The 18,366-nt window shown below is 34.9% G+C and overlaps 2 protein-coding genes across 2 annotated transcripts; one reads left to right on the forward strand and one right to left on the reverse strand.

Moving 5' to 3' along the window:
* The first annotated feature begins 7,531 nt into the window (after positions 1 to 7,531).
* On the forward strand, positions 7,532 to 18,337 carry LOC123321280 (congested-like trachea protein). Its single transcript, XM_044908742.1, has 4 exons — positions 7,532 to 7,722; positions 7,805 to 8,243; positions 16,474 to 16,650; positions 18,030 to 18,337. The coding sequence occupies exons 1-4, from the start codon at positions 7,633 to 7,635 to the stop codon at positions 18,251 to 18,253; spliced, it is 930 nt and encodes a 309-aa protein (XP_044764677.1). The 5' UTR covers positions 7,532 to 7,632; the 3' UTR covers positions 18,254 to 18,337.
* On the reverse strand, positions 10,015 to 15,183 carry LOC123321278 (SLIT and NTRK-like protein 4). Its single transcript, XM_044908738.1, has 3 exons — positions 14,878 to 15,183; positions 12,698 to 12,847; positions 10,015 to 12,459 (listed from the first exon to the last, which is right to left on the reverse strand). The coding sequence occupies exons 1-3, from the start codon at positions 14,920 to 14,922 to the stop codon at positions 10,501 to 10,503; spliced, it is 2,154 nt and encodes a 717-aa protein (XP_044764673.1). The 5' UTR covers positions 14,923 to 15,183; the 3' UTR covers positions 10,015 to 10,500.
* Positions 18,338 to 18,366: the final 29 nt, after the last annotated feature.

Consider the following 18,366-nt stretch of genomic DNA (forward strand, 5'->3'; position numbering starts at 1 on the left):
ACTATACTGGTTGGTTGTGAAGTTATAAGAAATTCAAATTCTAGGTGAATATATGAAATACCCTGTATCTCGGTTATGAAATTGATTAGACATATCATATGTGGGTTTTGTGGACTCGGCTATGGGTAGCTCTAGCTCAGGTTACTGTATGTTCATTTACCAATGAAACACCCTGTATAATAAGTAAAAGAAAACAGTCATGGAAGGAGGCATGAAATATGGCGACAAACAGGAGACAATAGTCGTAGTTCGTACACGAGGGAAGACTTTTTTTATTCAATATACCCTACACCCTTACATGGTAGAAGGTAATGGATTTATATATGATATATATTAGTAATCGTAGAACAAAATTCGTTTGAAAATTTGTTCTATAGATACTTACTTGTGGAGAGGAACGATACTGGATCTCGATTTTCCGCATTTATATTTTTCACTTCAAGCGTTGAATTATAATTTTCCTGGATATATTTTTTCGCTCCATCTATGGATTGTATCACAGTGCTGAAATTTGTATCGCCCACAAAATCTTAAACCAAATTTATTAAATATCACCAGAAACCTTTGGGATAAGTGAATACTAACATATAATGAAAGTTTCATTCTCTGTATGGGTTCCTGAAAAAATGAAAACGAGGAAAAGTGAGATTTTTCGGAGAAACTCCATCAATTTTGAAATGTCTGTTCGTTCTAAAAGATTTCCAACGGAGAGAATACCAGAACTTTTAAACAATGGCTTTTACATTCGATGAAATCGGGCCAAGAAAGCTACATGCATTAATGAATAAATAATAGGGTTAAAATCTAATGCATTTGCTCATACGTTATTTTCTCGGAGAAGTTTTCTGTTTGTTCTAGAGAAATAATCATTAGAGCACTTTTTCAAAACGTACGAATTTTCGACCCTATTTGTCTTTCTTTAATATACCTATCCTCAATCTAATATTTGTATTCCCTTCATTATTTGCATTGTTGAGTTTTCGATTCCATGTTAGATGATATACAGAATACAGGGGATAAAGTATGGAAGCAATGAAATATCTTCAAAATTAAAACTATGACAAAATATAAGTATGATAATGTAATAATGCACCCCGTATCTTGATCAATGGAAGAGCGGCTTTCCACTGGTCATGGGGTGATTATTTTTAAGATTTTAATACACAAAAATTGAAGGCCCTCGAAAGGGGAAAAATGTGGATTCGGCCCGTCGCGCGAAGGACAGGTCTTGAGTTGATATTATTTCTGGGGAGAAAGTTTAAATGAAACTCATGAAAACTTTATGAAGAAGTCTATTGGCAAAATAAAATTAGAACTTCTCTACAAACACATACTCGGTCGAAGACGACCAACAAAAATCTTCAATTTCTTACACACACGCTTTTCGTGTCGACCCTATCCAAGATTCCTGAAATCCTATACCCCATCTATACCACAAATCAAAAATAAACCTTCACTCCTCGAATACTACTAAAGATTCCGCCTAAAACTGACTTTAACTACAAAATTAATTATTTCCGTTCTCTTTTGCTACCTATTCCCCGAATAAACTGTTTCTACATGAACAAAAGAAAAAAAACAAAAGACTGGACTTTTCTTTATACGCAACTTTTCCAAATACACACATTATGCATAATGTGTTGAGATTTCCATGGAAATCTCAAATTTATTCTACAACTGAAGGTATTCTCAATGATAATCATTTTTATCAGAATTATGCATGCGTATCTTATCCACTTTCAACGGTTTTCTTCAATACAGATGTTTTTTCCCAGCAGGAATAAAAAAAGATGGTATTATCAGGTTTTGAATGTATTGGCTCCATTCTAAAATCAGTTGTTCTCGATCAATTCTAGTCATCAATAGTTTTTCTTTCGTTTGATTTTCTACACTCGATCGCTATGCAACGCGAAACACGCAATTTGACCCAAGAGGAATGTGCCAAAGCGGTAGTTATGCGAGAAGAAGGGTGGACATACACAAGAATTGCAGAAAGGTTTGGAGTTTCCCATACAAGTGTGTCCAGAATGTTGCAGCGATTCAGGGAGACAGGTATGAATGTCCGAAGACCAGGACAGGGTAGACCACGGGTAACAACTGCCACTCAAGAACGTTACTTAAGAGTTTCTTCGTTGAGACAACGGTTTGCAACCGCTCGCCTCCTTCAAATTCAGCTTGAGCAAACTCATGAGGTGCAAATCAGTACTCAGACAATAAGAAATCGCCTCAGAGAATATGATTTAAGGCCTCGTGTCGCGGCAACAGGCCCAGTTCTCACCCCAGCCCATCGAAGGGCGCGTTTGGATTTTGCGAGAGAGCATATCCATTGGGAAGAGGCCGATTGGGAAAGAGTTCTCTTCACAGATGAGTCTAGATTCTGCCTCTACCATTGTGGTCGACGTTCCCTTGTATACAGACGTCCACATGAAAGATATGCTCAGTGCAATTTCCTGAATACTACTGGTTTCGGGGGAGGATCGATTATGGTATGGGGTGGAATATCTTTGACTGCTCGGACAGATCTAGTGGTCGTTGATAATGGAGCTATGAATGTTGATAAGTATATAAGGAACATTCTTGAAGAGCATGTAGTGCCATTTGCCCCATACATTGGTGAAAATTTCATTTTTATGGACGATAATGCCGACCCCATCGTGCGCGCATCGTTCAGGAGTACCTTGAAGAGGTTGAAATTTCTCGAATGAAATGGCCAGCAAGAAGTGCAGATCTCAATCCGATTGAGCAGGTTTGGGACAACCTCAATAGAAGGCTGAAAAGTTCAGAAAATCATCCAGCTACTACAATGACTTAGGAATCCAACTCGGAGAAATCTGGGAAGGATTAGATCAGAACATTTCGAGATCACTCATTTTGAGTATGAAGCGTCGTTGCCGAGCTGTAATTAACGCAAGGGGTGGAAATACCAAGTATTAAATCACTTATCAGCATTTCAGTATTTTGAAAATTGTTCATTTCCCTTCTTTCACATAAGATTCGGTGAAATCCTGAATTTTTCTTCCATTTAATGTGTCTTGTTTCGTTCAAAACCTTCCCGAGAGAACATAAAAACAAGTTATAACGTCAATGTAGAGTTAACTTTCATTAAAATTGAGATTTTCAGAATGTGCGTTAATTTTTTTGCGCAGTGTATTTATGAGCCGACCGAGTCTCTATTCCATGATCTACCTATAGTCCCTTTACTCTTTCTTTTTCGAGGTACTTTTGCCCCCGGTCCTTATCTCCTACGCTATGTGTGGGAGATTGCTCGAGTGTGACTCAGCAATGTGATAGTGTAACACCATTAATGATGTACCGCTGTCTAGGATTTCTCCTACCCATATGCGAAACAGTGCATTTCTCGCAAAGATTATAATCTTTGATTTCTCGGTATTGAGTGGTAAACGCCAGTCATTGCACCACTGTTGGATGGCGGACAAATCTTCCTGAAGACAATCATAATTGTCTTCAGATAAAAAGGCTTCAATCATCTTGTTCTTATAAACTCGGTAAGGAACAATAATTATCTTGGGCGACTTCAATGGTAGAGTGGGTAGAGGAGACCGGATGTATAAGGAAGTAATGGGACCATTTAGAGAAACGGTTAGGAATGATAATGATGAGCGGCTGCTTACTTTTTGTCTACTCAATAGTATGTTAATAACCAATTCCTTATTTAAAACACAAGGACATACATACATACACAATTAAGAGAGGTTAGAAGTCGTGGGGAGAAATAAATAATAGATTATGTTCTACTACAAAGAAAACAAAGGTCGAATGTTATAGATACAAGAGTGAGAAGAGGGCAAGAATTTGGGAGCGATCATTACGTGGTAGTAACTGAGATGAAAGTGGATATGAATAGAGGCATTAAGAAAAAAGAAAGCAAAGAAAGGAAAATAGAACACGAATGCCTGAGAGCATATAAACTATCAAACAGAGAAGTGGCAGCAATGTACAAAAAGGAGACGAAAATAAAATTTGAGCGGGAAAGATATCAGATAAATGACTCAAATATGAATAGCATGTGGAACAAATTTAAAAATATAGTCATAGAATCGGCAAGAGAGGTTTGTGGAAGTTATAAAAAATCGAATAAGAAGAAGCAAACAGCATGGTGGAATAAAGAAATGAAAGCGCAATTAAGGTTGAAAAAGGAAAAATGGGAGAAGTATCTAAGCAACAGAACCACAGACAATTATGAAAAATATAAGAAACAGAGAAAGAATGTTAAGGCCTTTATACTATCGCTGAAGAAGGAAAAGTGGAAGGAGTTTGGGGAGAAAATGGAAAACAGCTATAAGACAAATCAAAAATTATTCTATACAGAACTCAGAACTCTGAAAGCACAAAGAAGCGAAAGAAAGAATGAAAATATGAATATAAATGGTAATAATGGAATTCTGTAAACGGGAGATAAGGAAATAATGGAGAGATGGAGAGAATATTTTTTAGAACAACTGAATGATGGTCAGAACGAAATAGAAGATCGATACGAACCACCTGAAAATGTTGAAGTTGGTGAAGAGGGAAGAATGACACTTGAAGAGCTTAAGCAGGCCATAGGAACGTTGAAGAATGGAAAGGTGCCTGTAAGTGACAAGATAACCTCGGAAATGATCAAGAACTTAGGACACAAAGATTATAGAGAACTCTATAATCTTTGTTAGGACATAATGGATTGGAAAGTTTACTGAGGATTTTCAATAGGGTTTGGAAGGATGAAATAATCCCAGAAGATTAGCAAACAACCCGTATAGTTCCGATATACAAAAAAAAAGGTGACAAGATTGCAGTAATTATCGCTGAATATTTTTATTGAGCACTGCTATGAAAATATATGAGAAAATATTGGACAGAAAGATCAGAGAGAAAATCGAAACAACACTAGAAGAAACACAGAGCGGCTTCAGAAGAGGAAGAAGCATCCAAGATCATGTTTTACTATGAAGATACTCTTCGAGAAAGCATGAATGGAGAACAGAAAACTATATAAAAGGCTTTATAGACCGAGTGAAAGCCTTTGATAAGGTGAAAAGAGAATAACTTTGGGCTATATATACTTGAAAAGAGAGGAATACGGGGAAAGCTGGTGAATGTCATAAAGAATATTTACAAATTGAACAGAAATCGTGTAATAAGTCTGAATAAAACAAAAACCTTCCAAACAAAAACAGGATTGAGACAGGGAGGAAGTTTGAGTCCGGTGCTGTTCCTTATATTTATGGATTAAATTCTGAAGGAATGCACGAAGAGGACTAAGAAGTTTCAGGTTGGATACAAACATATGGAGAGGGTGGAAATATCGGAATGCGCTTTTGTAGATGACATCATCGTAATCACTGAACGAGAAAAAGATCTACGGAGAAACATTGAAGTCTGGGATGAAGTCATCAGAGATTTCGGAATGGAAATTAATAAGACTAAGACGAAAGTTATGGTGATAGGAGATCCTGAACAACTGAACATAGGATTGGACGGAACAAAGATCGAACAGGTGAAGACGTTACTACTAAGATACTTGGGAGTAGAACTAAGCGAGGGCGGAAAACAAGGCGTAGAAATTAATCAAAGGATAGAAAGTACAATAAGGTTATACCATATGATGAACAACTGCTTTATAAGTAAGAAGGAGATTTCCAAAAGCACAAAGATGAAGGTATACAAGGCAATCTATAGACCGACACTAACCTTCTCATGCGAGTCATGGGCCCTGAATAGGAAACAGAAAAGCAGCATCAAGGCTGTGGAAATGGAATACCTCAAAAGAGCGAAGGGCGTGACTAGAATGCATAAAATAAGAAATGAAAAAATTTGTCAAGACCTAGAGATAGATCCCATATAGGATTTTGTAGAAAAAAGACAACTCAGCATTTGAACCGAATGAACAAGGAAAGACCTCTAAAACAAATATGGGAAGCCAAAATCCAAAAGAGGAGGAAAAGAGGAAGACCAGAGCAAACACAGAATAACACACCTTGACTGAAATCATCAATGAGAAAGGAAAAACCTGGAATTAAGCAAAAGCTATGGCTTTGAACAAGAGAGTGTGGACCAAGTTTGTGCATGGAAATGAAATCCAAGTATAATAATTTATAATTGAAATGTAGAGAAATTAGAGTAATTATTTTGATTTGTAATATATCACCCTACACCATGATACAGTATGGTATTTGGGTTTTTTTTTCGGTAGAGTCCTATAGTTTCTGCATTTTGCTTTCTGCAGAGTGTTCGAATATGTGATCCTGTTGCAGCTTTAATCTAGTAGAATTATCGGCATGACAAACTGCTTGATGAAGTTTTAATGAAGCAGCCTTGTTCAGGAAACATTCTCGAAATCCTTCAATTTCCTCGGAATACCTACGGTTGGGCAAATCAATATTTCCTCGACCCCCAAGATGTCGTGGTAGCTCTGTTCGTTCTATTGAGCTTTTAGGTTGATATTTTTGATGTTTCGTTGGTATTGTTTGTATTTTTCTCTGTAGGGCTAAATCGGTGGTGGTCCAAGTGATGATACCGAATGAGTATTTCATTGCTGAGCAAGCGTAGGTATTTATCGCTTTGATCAGATTCTTGCTGTTTAGACAAGTCTTCATTATCTCTCTCTGTCTTCCAGTGAACTTATTATTATTCTTATTCTTTTTTCATCTAGCTCTGATTGATCCCCCTAGCCTGTTTGATCCCTAGATACTGGTACGTGTCTCCCTCTTGCAATGCTTCGATTTCTGCACCTTTCTTGAGTTTGAATGTACCGTCTTCTATTTTGCCTCTCGTTATATAGAGAAGACGATATTTATCCAGTCCAAATTCCTTTTTTCTTCTGAAAATTCTGCTACCATTTCAAAATTCCCTTGAGAATAGCAAACTATATAAATCTATGACACTTCACATCTGTAATTAGTTATTTAATTCTGTGGATATTGTAGGTAAACACAATTGCATTCCGCCAATGTATCAAATTCGAATTTTGTAATTTTTTAGTTTGAAATGTCGAAATGTGTACTTGACCCTTCAGAGTTATTGTAGCCTATCCTATAAGTATTCAATATGAGTTTGAGATTTAATACTCAATGCTGTAACTCTAACCGCAGTGACTTTACTTTTGATTTATTTTCGATAGTCACTGTAACTCAAGTACAGTGACATTATCATTATGTTCGATAAAGTCACTGTAACTCTAACGTCTCTAACTACAGTGACTCTAACGTCTAACAAGATTAGACAAGTTAGAGACTGTACTATAACCAGAGATATATATCTCTGACTATAACATACAGTGACTTCATATACACCATGGTATATAAAGTCATTGTACTATAACATACAGTGACTATCAAACATTTGATAGAGTCACTGTACATCATTGAACTCTATGGGAACCATAGAGTCACATACAGTGACTCTATCGTTAGAGTCACTGTAACTGTACAAGAAATCTACAGCCATCTATTGTGAGTAGTGCAAACTACATGGATTAACATTTCACACTTTGGATAGGGATTTGCTAGATTTCTACATTCTGCTGTGCTTGATTTTGAACTTTGTCACTTAACAGAATTAGGTTAGGTCTGACTTACATTAGTCTTCAAATCAATTAATTAATTAATAAACGAAAATTTCAATTTAATCGAAATGGTTGATAGTGCTATAGAATATTTTGTCTGTGGGGGCTTTGGAGGAATATGTACAGTTATCGTGGGTCACCCCTTGGACACAGTCAAGGTAAAATCGATTGTAACACCTGATGTTTTCATATTTTCAGATATTGAGAAAATGAAATCATCTTCAAAAAACGATGTTACAGGTCCGGTTACAGACTATGCCAGTTCCGAAACCTGGAGAACAAGCATTGTATAAAGGCACATTCGATTGTTTCAGCAAGACAATACGTAATGAAGGTTTCAAAGGTTTATATAAAGGAATGGGAGCCCCTCTGGCTGGAGTTGCTCCAATTTTTGCCATATCATTTATGGGCTATGGTGTTGGTAAAAAAATATTTGGCCCGTCTGATGACTCCAATGAAAGATTTACCTACACACAATATTTCACTGCTGGTGCTTTCTCAGGCATTTTTACAACTTTGATTATGGCACCTGGTGAACGTATTAAATGTTTATTACAAATTCAGCAAGGTGCTAATACACCTAAGGTGTATGATGGTCCAGTTGATGTAGTTAAAAAGCTTTATAAGCAAGGAGGATTAAAAAGTATTTATCGTGGGTCAGCTGCCACACTTCTTAGAGGTGAGATTGTGAATGTTTGCTGTATTATAATCAGGGTTCTTTTGTATGGCCTTGTTCCATATTCATACATATGTGTTGAAAACAATATATAAAAGACAAGAATCAGTAATTAAGGCAATCAGAAACAAGTGCTTGTTGAAATATAGGTGTCAATCTGATGTAACGTTATACAGAATTTGTTACTATAACAAACTGATTTTTCACGGTATCAAATGCTGGGCTAAATTCCAAAGAGTAGTTCCACAAATAATCGAGTAACACAGATTTTCTGAAAAAGCAATAAGTAAGTAACGCAAGTTTGCAGACCTCTGAAAGTATTTTTGACCTCCTAATGGAATCCTATATACGGGATGTCCCTCAGTTGACCAAGTAGAAATTCATAGAGAGTTCTCTATGAACTTATCACAATTTTGTACTAAAAATTTGCATGTCGTGGTTTTCAGCTGTGGACTTCCTAAAATATTTTCCTACCTCTGCACCATATCTTTGCATTGTTGGATAGCTCATTTAATGGCAAATTAAAGAGTTTGCTATACCTTGGGTAAAAAGACAACAATTCAGGAGTTATTGGGATTCTTATTAGATGATGAAAGCAGGAGGTTTCACTTTTTTTTAATATTTCTGCTTGGGACGTTTTTTCGGAAAAACCTTTCTATCTCTATCTCTATAGAGAAAAAGATACTATTTTGTAGAGGTCAGAAAATTCTGTGGAAATGTTTGCGATGTCATATAGGTACCCATCTATTTTCGAGGCTAACCCACAATAACCAGTTTATTGTATATTTTATTCAAAATAATACACAATGGTTCAAAATAATATATCATTCAATAAAGTTTTTTTGACTGGCATGAATTATGGTGGGTTCATGCAGAATTCCTAAGAACTAAGACCTAAAAGAAGCAACATTCTCATTAGGAATTCTGCATAAACCGACTTCGGCATTCCTTTCGGATAAGGAATGCACCTACATTGTTGTGTTGAAGAATTTAGACAAGAAAATATATCGAGGGCAGCGCCTCTTCGGACCTCTGGTTTGAGATAATAAAAGCAGAATTGAATCATGATCTGGCATAGAATCTGCATTATTGACATCAAAATGTATTATATATAATCAGAGATTATGGAGTTAGTTGTAATCTTTGATGACGCCTGGGCTAGATATTCAGATGAAAATCCTCCGATTCAAACTCGTGAAAATGTAGCATCTCAGTTAGCGGCCGTTGCCCTATACTGCAATGTGTGTTGCATATCAAGGGAGGCCATTCAACAATATGGTTCCGCTGACTCTTGCGATCGACGTGCGTTTACATTCCTCATAAGCTAGCCAACAAAGATTATAGAGTTAATTTGCTAGCCAATTGACCTGGAGTATCCGAGCTTTCAATAGCTCCGTTGGCTATACAGTGGAACTTCCCTAACTCGAATCTCCAAGGGCCAGTACTTTGACTTCGAGTTATGGATAATTCGAATTACGGAAAAATGCAATGCACGGGTTTTTGAATTTATATACGTACGTATATACATATAAATGTATATGATAATAAGGATAAATTCAGATGCATACCACCCGCTGATATGAATATCAAGTGTTACGATCTGAATTGAACTAGCCAATTTGCCATCGTCCAGGCCCCAAATGGATATGTGCATAATATGTCAATACATATGTACATTTACAATTATAATACATCTTATTGAAGATGTATTATGGCTGGAACATTTTGCATATGCAATAATTTCCAAAAAATATCGAAATAAAATACTAGTTGATAAGTTTTTCACATTTATTGTCTCAAATAGTAAAAAGTAAAATTAGATTCAGAAAACATACTCACATCTTTTCAATTTTTTTATTTACAAACAGTTATTATACTCAATTATCAAGATCTGTATTTCTTCTACTTAAATACCCTAACAGAGTAAATATACAAACTTATCTAAAAAATTATCTATCAACATCCAAATTGATGAGAATTAGTCATTTCTCACATAACACGAAAGAATGGGTGTCATATAAATATGGATCATATGTACTGTATCAATAAACAACGAAAACTTCAATCAATTCATCAATCGTGGTCGGCCGCATTTTCGTTAAGATTGGAGATTTTAATCATAAACCTTTTCATCGCATTACGAAAATAATATAAAAATAATTAATAGAATATTTCTTTTATGTCCCTCTCTCCTTTCTGGATATCATATAATTTAATACTCTGGAGTGACAACGGTGCAATTTTTTTATATGACAATAGGTTAATTCAAATTTTGCCTTTGCTTAATTTTTTTCTGGAGATGCTTTCGATATTTTCTTATTTTGTGAATTCTCCTCCTTTTGTGACTGTCATGCTTAGTTGTATTATTATTGGTGTTGATTTTATTATTCATTAATTCAGCTGACACGTATGTTGGTGCATGAATTTCGCTTGAATGAAGAAGAGGAACAATTCGGTTGTCATCAATATTTTCTAGCATTTCTTCGCTTCTATTTACTTTAATAGAATAATTCTCCTTTTTGAGATGCTCATATATGTCAGTGGTGTGTACGACAACAGGTGATGTACTAATGTTATTGATACTACTCACTACGTTATTCTGTATTTTCAAATTTTTCCTGAGCTTGGGTTTGTAGTCTGGACATTTCAGTAATCTTCTCATGACTTGGAATACACTCCAGTTTTGATATTGCGACGGTGAAACACATTTTGGTGCTATTTTGTTATCGTACACGTATTTGAAGTAAATATGGTTATCAGTCTCGCAGCCAATTCCCTTGTCCAATGATCTGTCGCATTGCTTAATTGTTTTTCGTTTCAATTTGTTTATAATCATAGGTTTCCATTCGCTCATTTGACAAGAGCAATGCCATGGGTTTTTATTAAGTCTCAAAAGTTTCGGATGAATTCTCGCAAAAATATCACGAGGTAATTCAATCAATTTGTTGTCATTGAGGTATAATTCTTTCAAAGAACTGAGTTCGTCAAAAACATTTGGTGGCAAATACTCTAAACTGTTTTTGGATAGATCCAAAAACTCCAACTTTTCCAGTCCAACGAAACTGTCCATTGAAATATTTTGAATTTTGCATTCGCTCAGTATCAACTTTTCCAATTCGTATACCTCGAGGAATGCATCGAATTCAAGTTCTGTTATATTGCCAGTGACGACTAATTCTTTTAGATTTGGCATCCCGGTAAGTAGTTCCCGTTTGAAAAGTCTGACATGCAAATTTTTCAGCGTTAAAATTTTCAGTAATTCCAATCCCAAAAATGAATTCTTCAGCAGACTCAATTCCATATAATCGCTACCGATTATCAATGAGTCCGTCGTATTCATAACTTCAAAAGTATTGGGAAATATCACAGTTATAGGATTATTCGCGAAATTAGCCAATTTCAAGTTCGGAAATGGTGGTAACGAAAGTTCGGATAATTGAGAAAAATTGTTATGTGATAAGTCTAGATATGCTAACTCCAACAGCCCGGCTAAATCTGTGATTTGTATGTCCAATAAGCTATTGTGAGACAGTGACAATGTTTTTAGATTCGGTGTGCCATAAAACGCAAATGGCGGTATGAAGTGTAAGTTGTTCTTTTCCAAAATTAGGTATTCCAGATTTTGTAAACCGTCGAACATTTCCCAGTGAACAACATTCAATTCGCATGATCTTATTCTTAGTAGATTGAGATTTTTGAATCCGAAAAATAACGGAACCCTAGCGTATTCTTTTCTTGTTTTGTACTTCGAATAAGGGAGAATTTCTTCGTTTGTTCCTTCCTGAATCAGCGTCAGAGGGTGTGCGTTGGTATCGAATTTTTGAGTATACTCGAATGTCATCTCTTCTTCGTTCACCTCCTTAACGAAATTTTGTAGTTGATTCTTTGAGTTTTTTATGAGAATTCTTTCTAAACTTAGGTATTTCAAATCTGGCAACGGTTTGTCTATTTCACAGAATAGGTGACTGTTGCCGTGTTGGAAAAGTTGAGGTCCTAATAATTCAAGACTTACTAACTGTTCGAACTGTAACAAGTCACTCAATTTGAATGTTTTGTTGCCGCTCTCGTATCCCTGGATTAGGGTTAAGGTTTCTATGTCGTTTGGAAGGCTTTTGATCAGTTCAGATGGCACTGTCTCCGTTTGTAGAATACAAGTTGCTGATCTCACTATTGGTTTCTCTTGAAATATTTCTGAATCCAAGCTTTCTTCTGGTAATACCTGAATCAAAATATAATTTGGTAATTAGTTACTATCAGTGTAAAATAAAGTGCTGCAGAAAATCAATAGATAACTATCATTCCTGACTTCCCGTTGTGATAGAAATGCGAATGATTTTTGGAGACCACTATCAATAATCAATTACTCTTCGGAATTTTCGATTCCATTGTAAAAAATTAATTGGATTATGGAATTTCGCCAAATTCCTTCTGTTTGAAAATTCTCTATCATAACTTACATCATTTAGTTCTACTGAAAGTACTTCGCCATGTATTGGCCTGTTTTTGTGTGTCTGCATGAATCTGTGAATTGGGGTTTCTGTCAGATGCTCCAGTTTGCAGGTACATATATTTGGACATCCTGTGTTTGCTCCCCATAGTGCTAATACCTGCAAGGGAAAGAAATAGTGAACATATTTCTTTTTATACAGTATGGTTCCGGTAACTGCATGAATATATGCATGTAATAGTATAACAATTCAATAGGAAGATTCTAAATTGAACTGCACCTCAGAAGTGAAGGATATTGAATTAATTTATTTGTGTCTTCATTTCGAGCAGAGTCACGAGTCAACAACGAAAATTCTGCAAATAATCTGCTCGCCAAAAGTTGATCATGTGTTCTTTCTTCAGAAAAACTCAATTTCCTTCTTCATGTTAGAATAATAAGGTTTTGAAGGAATGGTGTATTCACAGTTACAAAAATACAATAATTGAAAAAATTTAAGATTTCACTAAAAACCGAAGTTCTAAACATTTCAAGTGATCATAGTTCCATTCACCCTCAGTACAAATTATGAGTTCCACGTGCATCAATAATTGCTTTACATCTTCTCTGCATGCTTTGCAGCAAGTTGGAAAAATCATGCTCAGTTTGTTGTAAAAGTTGTAGCAAAAAATAAAGTCAGAGCTGTTGAAGCGTTTGCATCAAGGGCTCTTTTTAATTGGACCCTAGCTCGATTGGATTTAGGTTAGGGTATCTTGGAGGTAATGCTTGATGTGGGATACCTCGTTTTTCTCTGGCGGTAATCAGCTGATGGGATCTATGTGGCAGTTATTATCATCCAGAAAAACGAAATTTTTGCGTTTTGAGACTTCTTCGCATGCCACAGGTACTTCAGTTTCCCTAAGCACAGTATCAATACGTCTTCATGATGAAGTCAATCTAACAACTAGTCGCTTTTTAAGAATAGTTCCACTCAGTCGCGAAGACAATGGAGCACTGGAGATCTGCTGACGCGTCCAGGTTTGGCCCTTTTTCTGTTAGTAGGCGAGGACGAGTGTGGACGATTGTCCATACCATACCATACCATCAACTCTGACGTATGTTGCTGATGATGATGAGTTTTCTACAAAACTTTTGACGTTTCGTTTTACTGGACGACTGTGACATAAATCCCAGATCCAGCAGGTGGTTCCTTCTAGTGAAAACCAGGGTATTTCACATCTAGCATCACCTGCGAGATTCCCTTTACTAAATCCAATTCAGCACGCTTAAGACCAATAATTGCAAAGAGCTCTCTATACCTAAAGCGCACAGTTGAAAACACTTCAACAGCTCCGATATCTTTTGGCACAACTTCGGGGATAAATTGAGCAAGATTTTCTAAATAAATTGGCCCAAAACATGTTCTTGATGCAAGTGGAGGCCATACTTCGTATTGGGGGTTCAAAATCTATGGTTTTTTTAAATTTCCAGAATTTAGATTTTCCGTACGATTTCATTTCAATGCGAATATTTTATTTTTGTTATTACTCTAAATAGATAATTTCTTTCAAATCTCATAATACTTACGTGAAAGTGAAAATGTATACCTACATATTTCAAAAGGAAATTTTGAAGAGATACCACAAATTAATGTAAAGGTATCGTTAATTGTTGACGAGCAGTTTATATTGAGTAGGTATTGACAATCCCTACTGATGTCGAACAACAATTTAACCATTTTTCCTTAGGAAAATATGGTACCGCTACGTCACTGCTCAACGAAATTCATGAATTAAAAGTTGAAATGATGTGTACAATGTATTCAGTTTTCCCCACGATTGTTTTGAAGAAGAAATATGAATCTTTTTGTATTTTGAACACGTTTTGAGTCTAAGAGAGAATGGATTTTGAGAAGACATTCATTAATTCATACATTGATAGCAACTTTCAATTCAGAAAGATGAAAGGAATCTGAAAAGTTTTTCGTTTCTATTCTGAGTATACAGTATACAGAGTATACAGAAACAATTCGTTTTCATTTTCTTGTTGAAGTTGTTCCAAAAAAGAATTGTTCTCAACGATCGATAACTAGCAATTTTGCTGGAACGAATGAGTTTCGGTAAATGTTAATAACCTTCAATTTTAAATAATAGGGCACGAAACGATTACTGAAATGAGAATCTCCATTCAAAATTAAAATTCGCTACTCACATTTTTGGGTACAACCAAACACACAAACAACACATAGGCCCACATTTTATTTCTTTTGGAGAAGAATCCAATAGAAATGAGACATGATGCTTTAGATGAATCGCATGCAGGAAATACTCCCCACTCATTTCCTATAAGTTATCGTTATCTTTTTCGAACGCATCTTAATTTTTCGTTTAAAATTTTACTATCTTTCCCGTATTGGGATAGGTTATTCTTCATGAGATTGATTTCATAGTAATCTTTTTACAGTTTGTACAACGAAGAACGGATCACTATTGTTCGTTTCGCTATTCTTCGCTGGCTAATTAGGGTAACTGCAGAGTGAGTAAAAAGTAACGCACAAAAATCATATCTTCGTTTTATACTATTTTGCATAAAAATGCTCGAACAATTTTTATTTTTAATGGCGTAAATTTTCATGTAAAATTGGGGAGTTTTTTATGCACCTTCTTGGATGAATAGAAGGAAGCTAAGTTTTTTTAATAGTAACCATAACCAAAAAGGCCTTTTGTTCCTGAGGATGTCATTGAGGAGATTTTTATCGGACCCTTTTTTATTGTTGGGATGAAACGGTTAAACTTGGAGAATTCTAACTTTCACTTCATGAAGTAAATGACATACACTTTAGGAGTGATTCATGCTAAACTTTTTCGTTGGGTAGTAATTGATGAGATATGATAGAACGTATTGATTACACATGTTCATGTATTTTTGTAACCCTAATTTTATATGCCAGAAATGGACTGACCTTTTATTGTAAAGGATGATTTGGTCGTTGATGGTTTTTTTCTATCAGCCTCTCTTTTTATTATTGGGTATAATTTAATGGTTGAACTTGATCAATTGGATTTTTTATATTTTTCGTGGATTTTGAGGTAAAATACATACATTTTAGAAGTGATTTATGTTTTCGAAGTGTTATCGAAAGTTTTTTGATTTTCGTAGAGAGAAATTGTTGAGAGGTGAAAGAACGTTCGTTTATTTTGTAATTGTGATTTTTATTTCATATATAAAAAAGTTAAAAATCGAAATCCAATAAACTTGACACTATGATAAAAAAAGGTTGATAAAAAAATACCAAATCATCCTCAGCAACAAAGATCTGTCCATTTCTGAAACAAAAAGCATTGCTATTTAAAATAATTCAGCAACATTTTGAAATTCATTTGTAAAAATATGAGGAATTGTTTCTCATATTTTGAGTCTTCGCAAGATTTCAAATATCACTATTTCCAATGAAAATTGTTATAATTCTTTTTCGTGCACATCGAAGGTGTATTATTTCAGAAGCATTGTCTACTCCCAAGTTTATAAAATGTCACACAAAGAATACATCAGAGATTAATTATTGTCCGAAATCTTCAACTTTTTCGAATCAAATGTGTAAGAAAAAAATGTCTTACGAAAGCGCGCATCGATCGATATTTAATATAAATCAATATAGAAATTTAAAGCATGCAGACAATTATTTAATTCTGAAAAAGTTATTCAAAAAACAAAAAAAGCTAGGAAACATAACCAATAATATACTTAAACTTTGAGTATTCAACCTCAATTAATACTCAACGACATAAATTGCTGTTCCTTTTTCAGATGTTCCTGCTAGTGGTATGTACTTCTTAACATATGAGGCTATCAAAGACTATGTTACTGATTATGGTAAACACGAACCAAGCATATTAGGAACTATTTGTGCCGGAGGTTCAGCTGGAATAGCTAATTGGTTGATAGGAATGCCACCAGATGTTCTCAAGAGCAGGCTTCAAACAGGTAATGAATATTTCGGTAACCATTCTAGAAACGTTGATTATCGAAACCGAATCATAATATTTACCAAGTGGGAGGTTAATGTTATCGTAGATCCGACGTTGTGCATTTTTCCACTTATAGTGGAAATAAAGTTCTTTGTGTCCTTATGTTAAGTAATTATAAAAAACATTGGGACACGTCCAGTTTCAAACTCAATGCGCTTTTTAACCATAAATTTAAATATACAGTAATTATTCGTGCAAGTCCAGCACAGTCCATCTTTATTTTAAATGAAACACCAAGTATATTTTTAATGTTTTTCAAAACTCTTCAATAATCGGATTCCAACGAACTATATCATGTAGGGATTGTAGGGTCTATTATGAATAATATGTTGGGGGCTGTGTACTTAAATTATTGTCAATGGTCAATCAAAAGAAGCGTTTTATGAATAATACCTGATAAAATTTTGATATTTTGAAGAAACTGAAAACATACTCGAATTACATGATGTAATTGATTTCAAAAAGCGCACAACTGAATTTAAAAGTTTACGTGTCCCAGTATTTTTTTTATCATTTCCTAAGATAAGGATAGAAAGAATTTTATTCCATAAGGGGTTTCCATACTGTATAAGGCGAATAGGAAATATCGAAAAACATTTCAAGGGATTATTGAATACAGGCAAATAAGTACTCTTTCTCCAAAACCGCATGTTAAGAGTTCTACAACCCTTAGAATGTCTCGTATTATAAGCTATTCAAATGAATTTATCTTGCTCAGCCGATAATTTATCTGCCAAGTTCATTTTTTCAAAAGCACCATTTGAGTTTCATCTAAGCCTTTTCCTCTCTCTTAAAACAATTTGATTCATATTAAAACTTATATTACGAGTACATACTTGATATGTTCGTATCTCATAATTATAAAATTTCTAACCAATGATGTCTAATATCTTCCACAAAGATGTTAAGCATTGAAAATATCGCTATCTCCAGGTTATTTCTTCAACGTCAACAAGCTGATATATTCTTCTTGAATGATTTCGAATTGAATTGAGAATAAAAACTTTTGTAGGTTGAATATTGCGCTTATATCCGGTGTGAACCGCTGGCAGTTAGTTTTTAAGAGTGATGAACGTCTGCTTTTGATCATTTGTTTTGTTAGGTCTACCTATACTATACCAGACTGAAACCCCGTATATCTTATCCAAGGAAAAATCCCCAGTTTTTGAATTCTGCAATAGCGATATGCGATATGCTTAGTGAATAGACAGATTTTATGGTTTATTTGAGATTTTATTGAAAAGGAAATTATTAATTATGAAGACATGATATTACTGATGTAAAAACCTACATAATTTTTACTGAATCCAACTTATTGAAATGATTATTTTGCAGCCCCTGAAGGCACCTATCCAAATGGTATCAGAGATGTGTTCAAAGTATTAATCAAGACTGAAGGAGTTGGAGCACTTTATAAAGGACTAACTCCTGTTTTATTAAGAGCATTCCCTGCGAATGCAGCTTGTTTTGTTGGTTTTGAAATGTGTCGAAGATTTTTACATTACCTGTTTCCCAAAGACAGTCAGCCAATAGTTACTGAAGCGGATGCTAATAAATGAAAATATTGATTTTAGTATTGAAGGTGTTTGTTTTATACATGAATATATATTTTATAATTCTGGAAATATATTTCTACAATAAGGGTTTCGTTTTTTATTGATTTCCCTTATTA

Source organism: Coccinella septempunctata, chromosome X, assembly GCF_907165205.1.
Source record: "Coccinella septempunctata chromosome X, icCocSept1.1, whole genome shotgun sequence".
Taxonomy (NCBI): Eukaryota; Metazoa; Arthropoda; class Insecta; order Coleoptera; family Coccinellidae; genus Coccinella; species Coccinella septempunctata.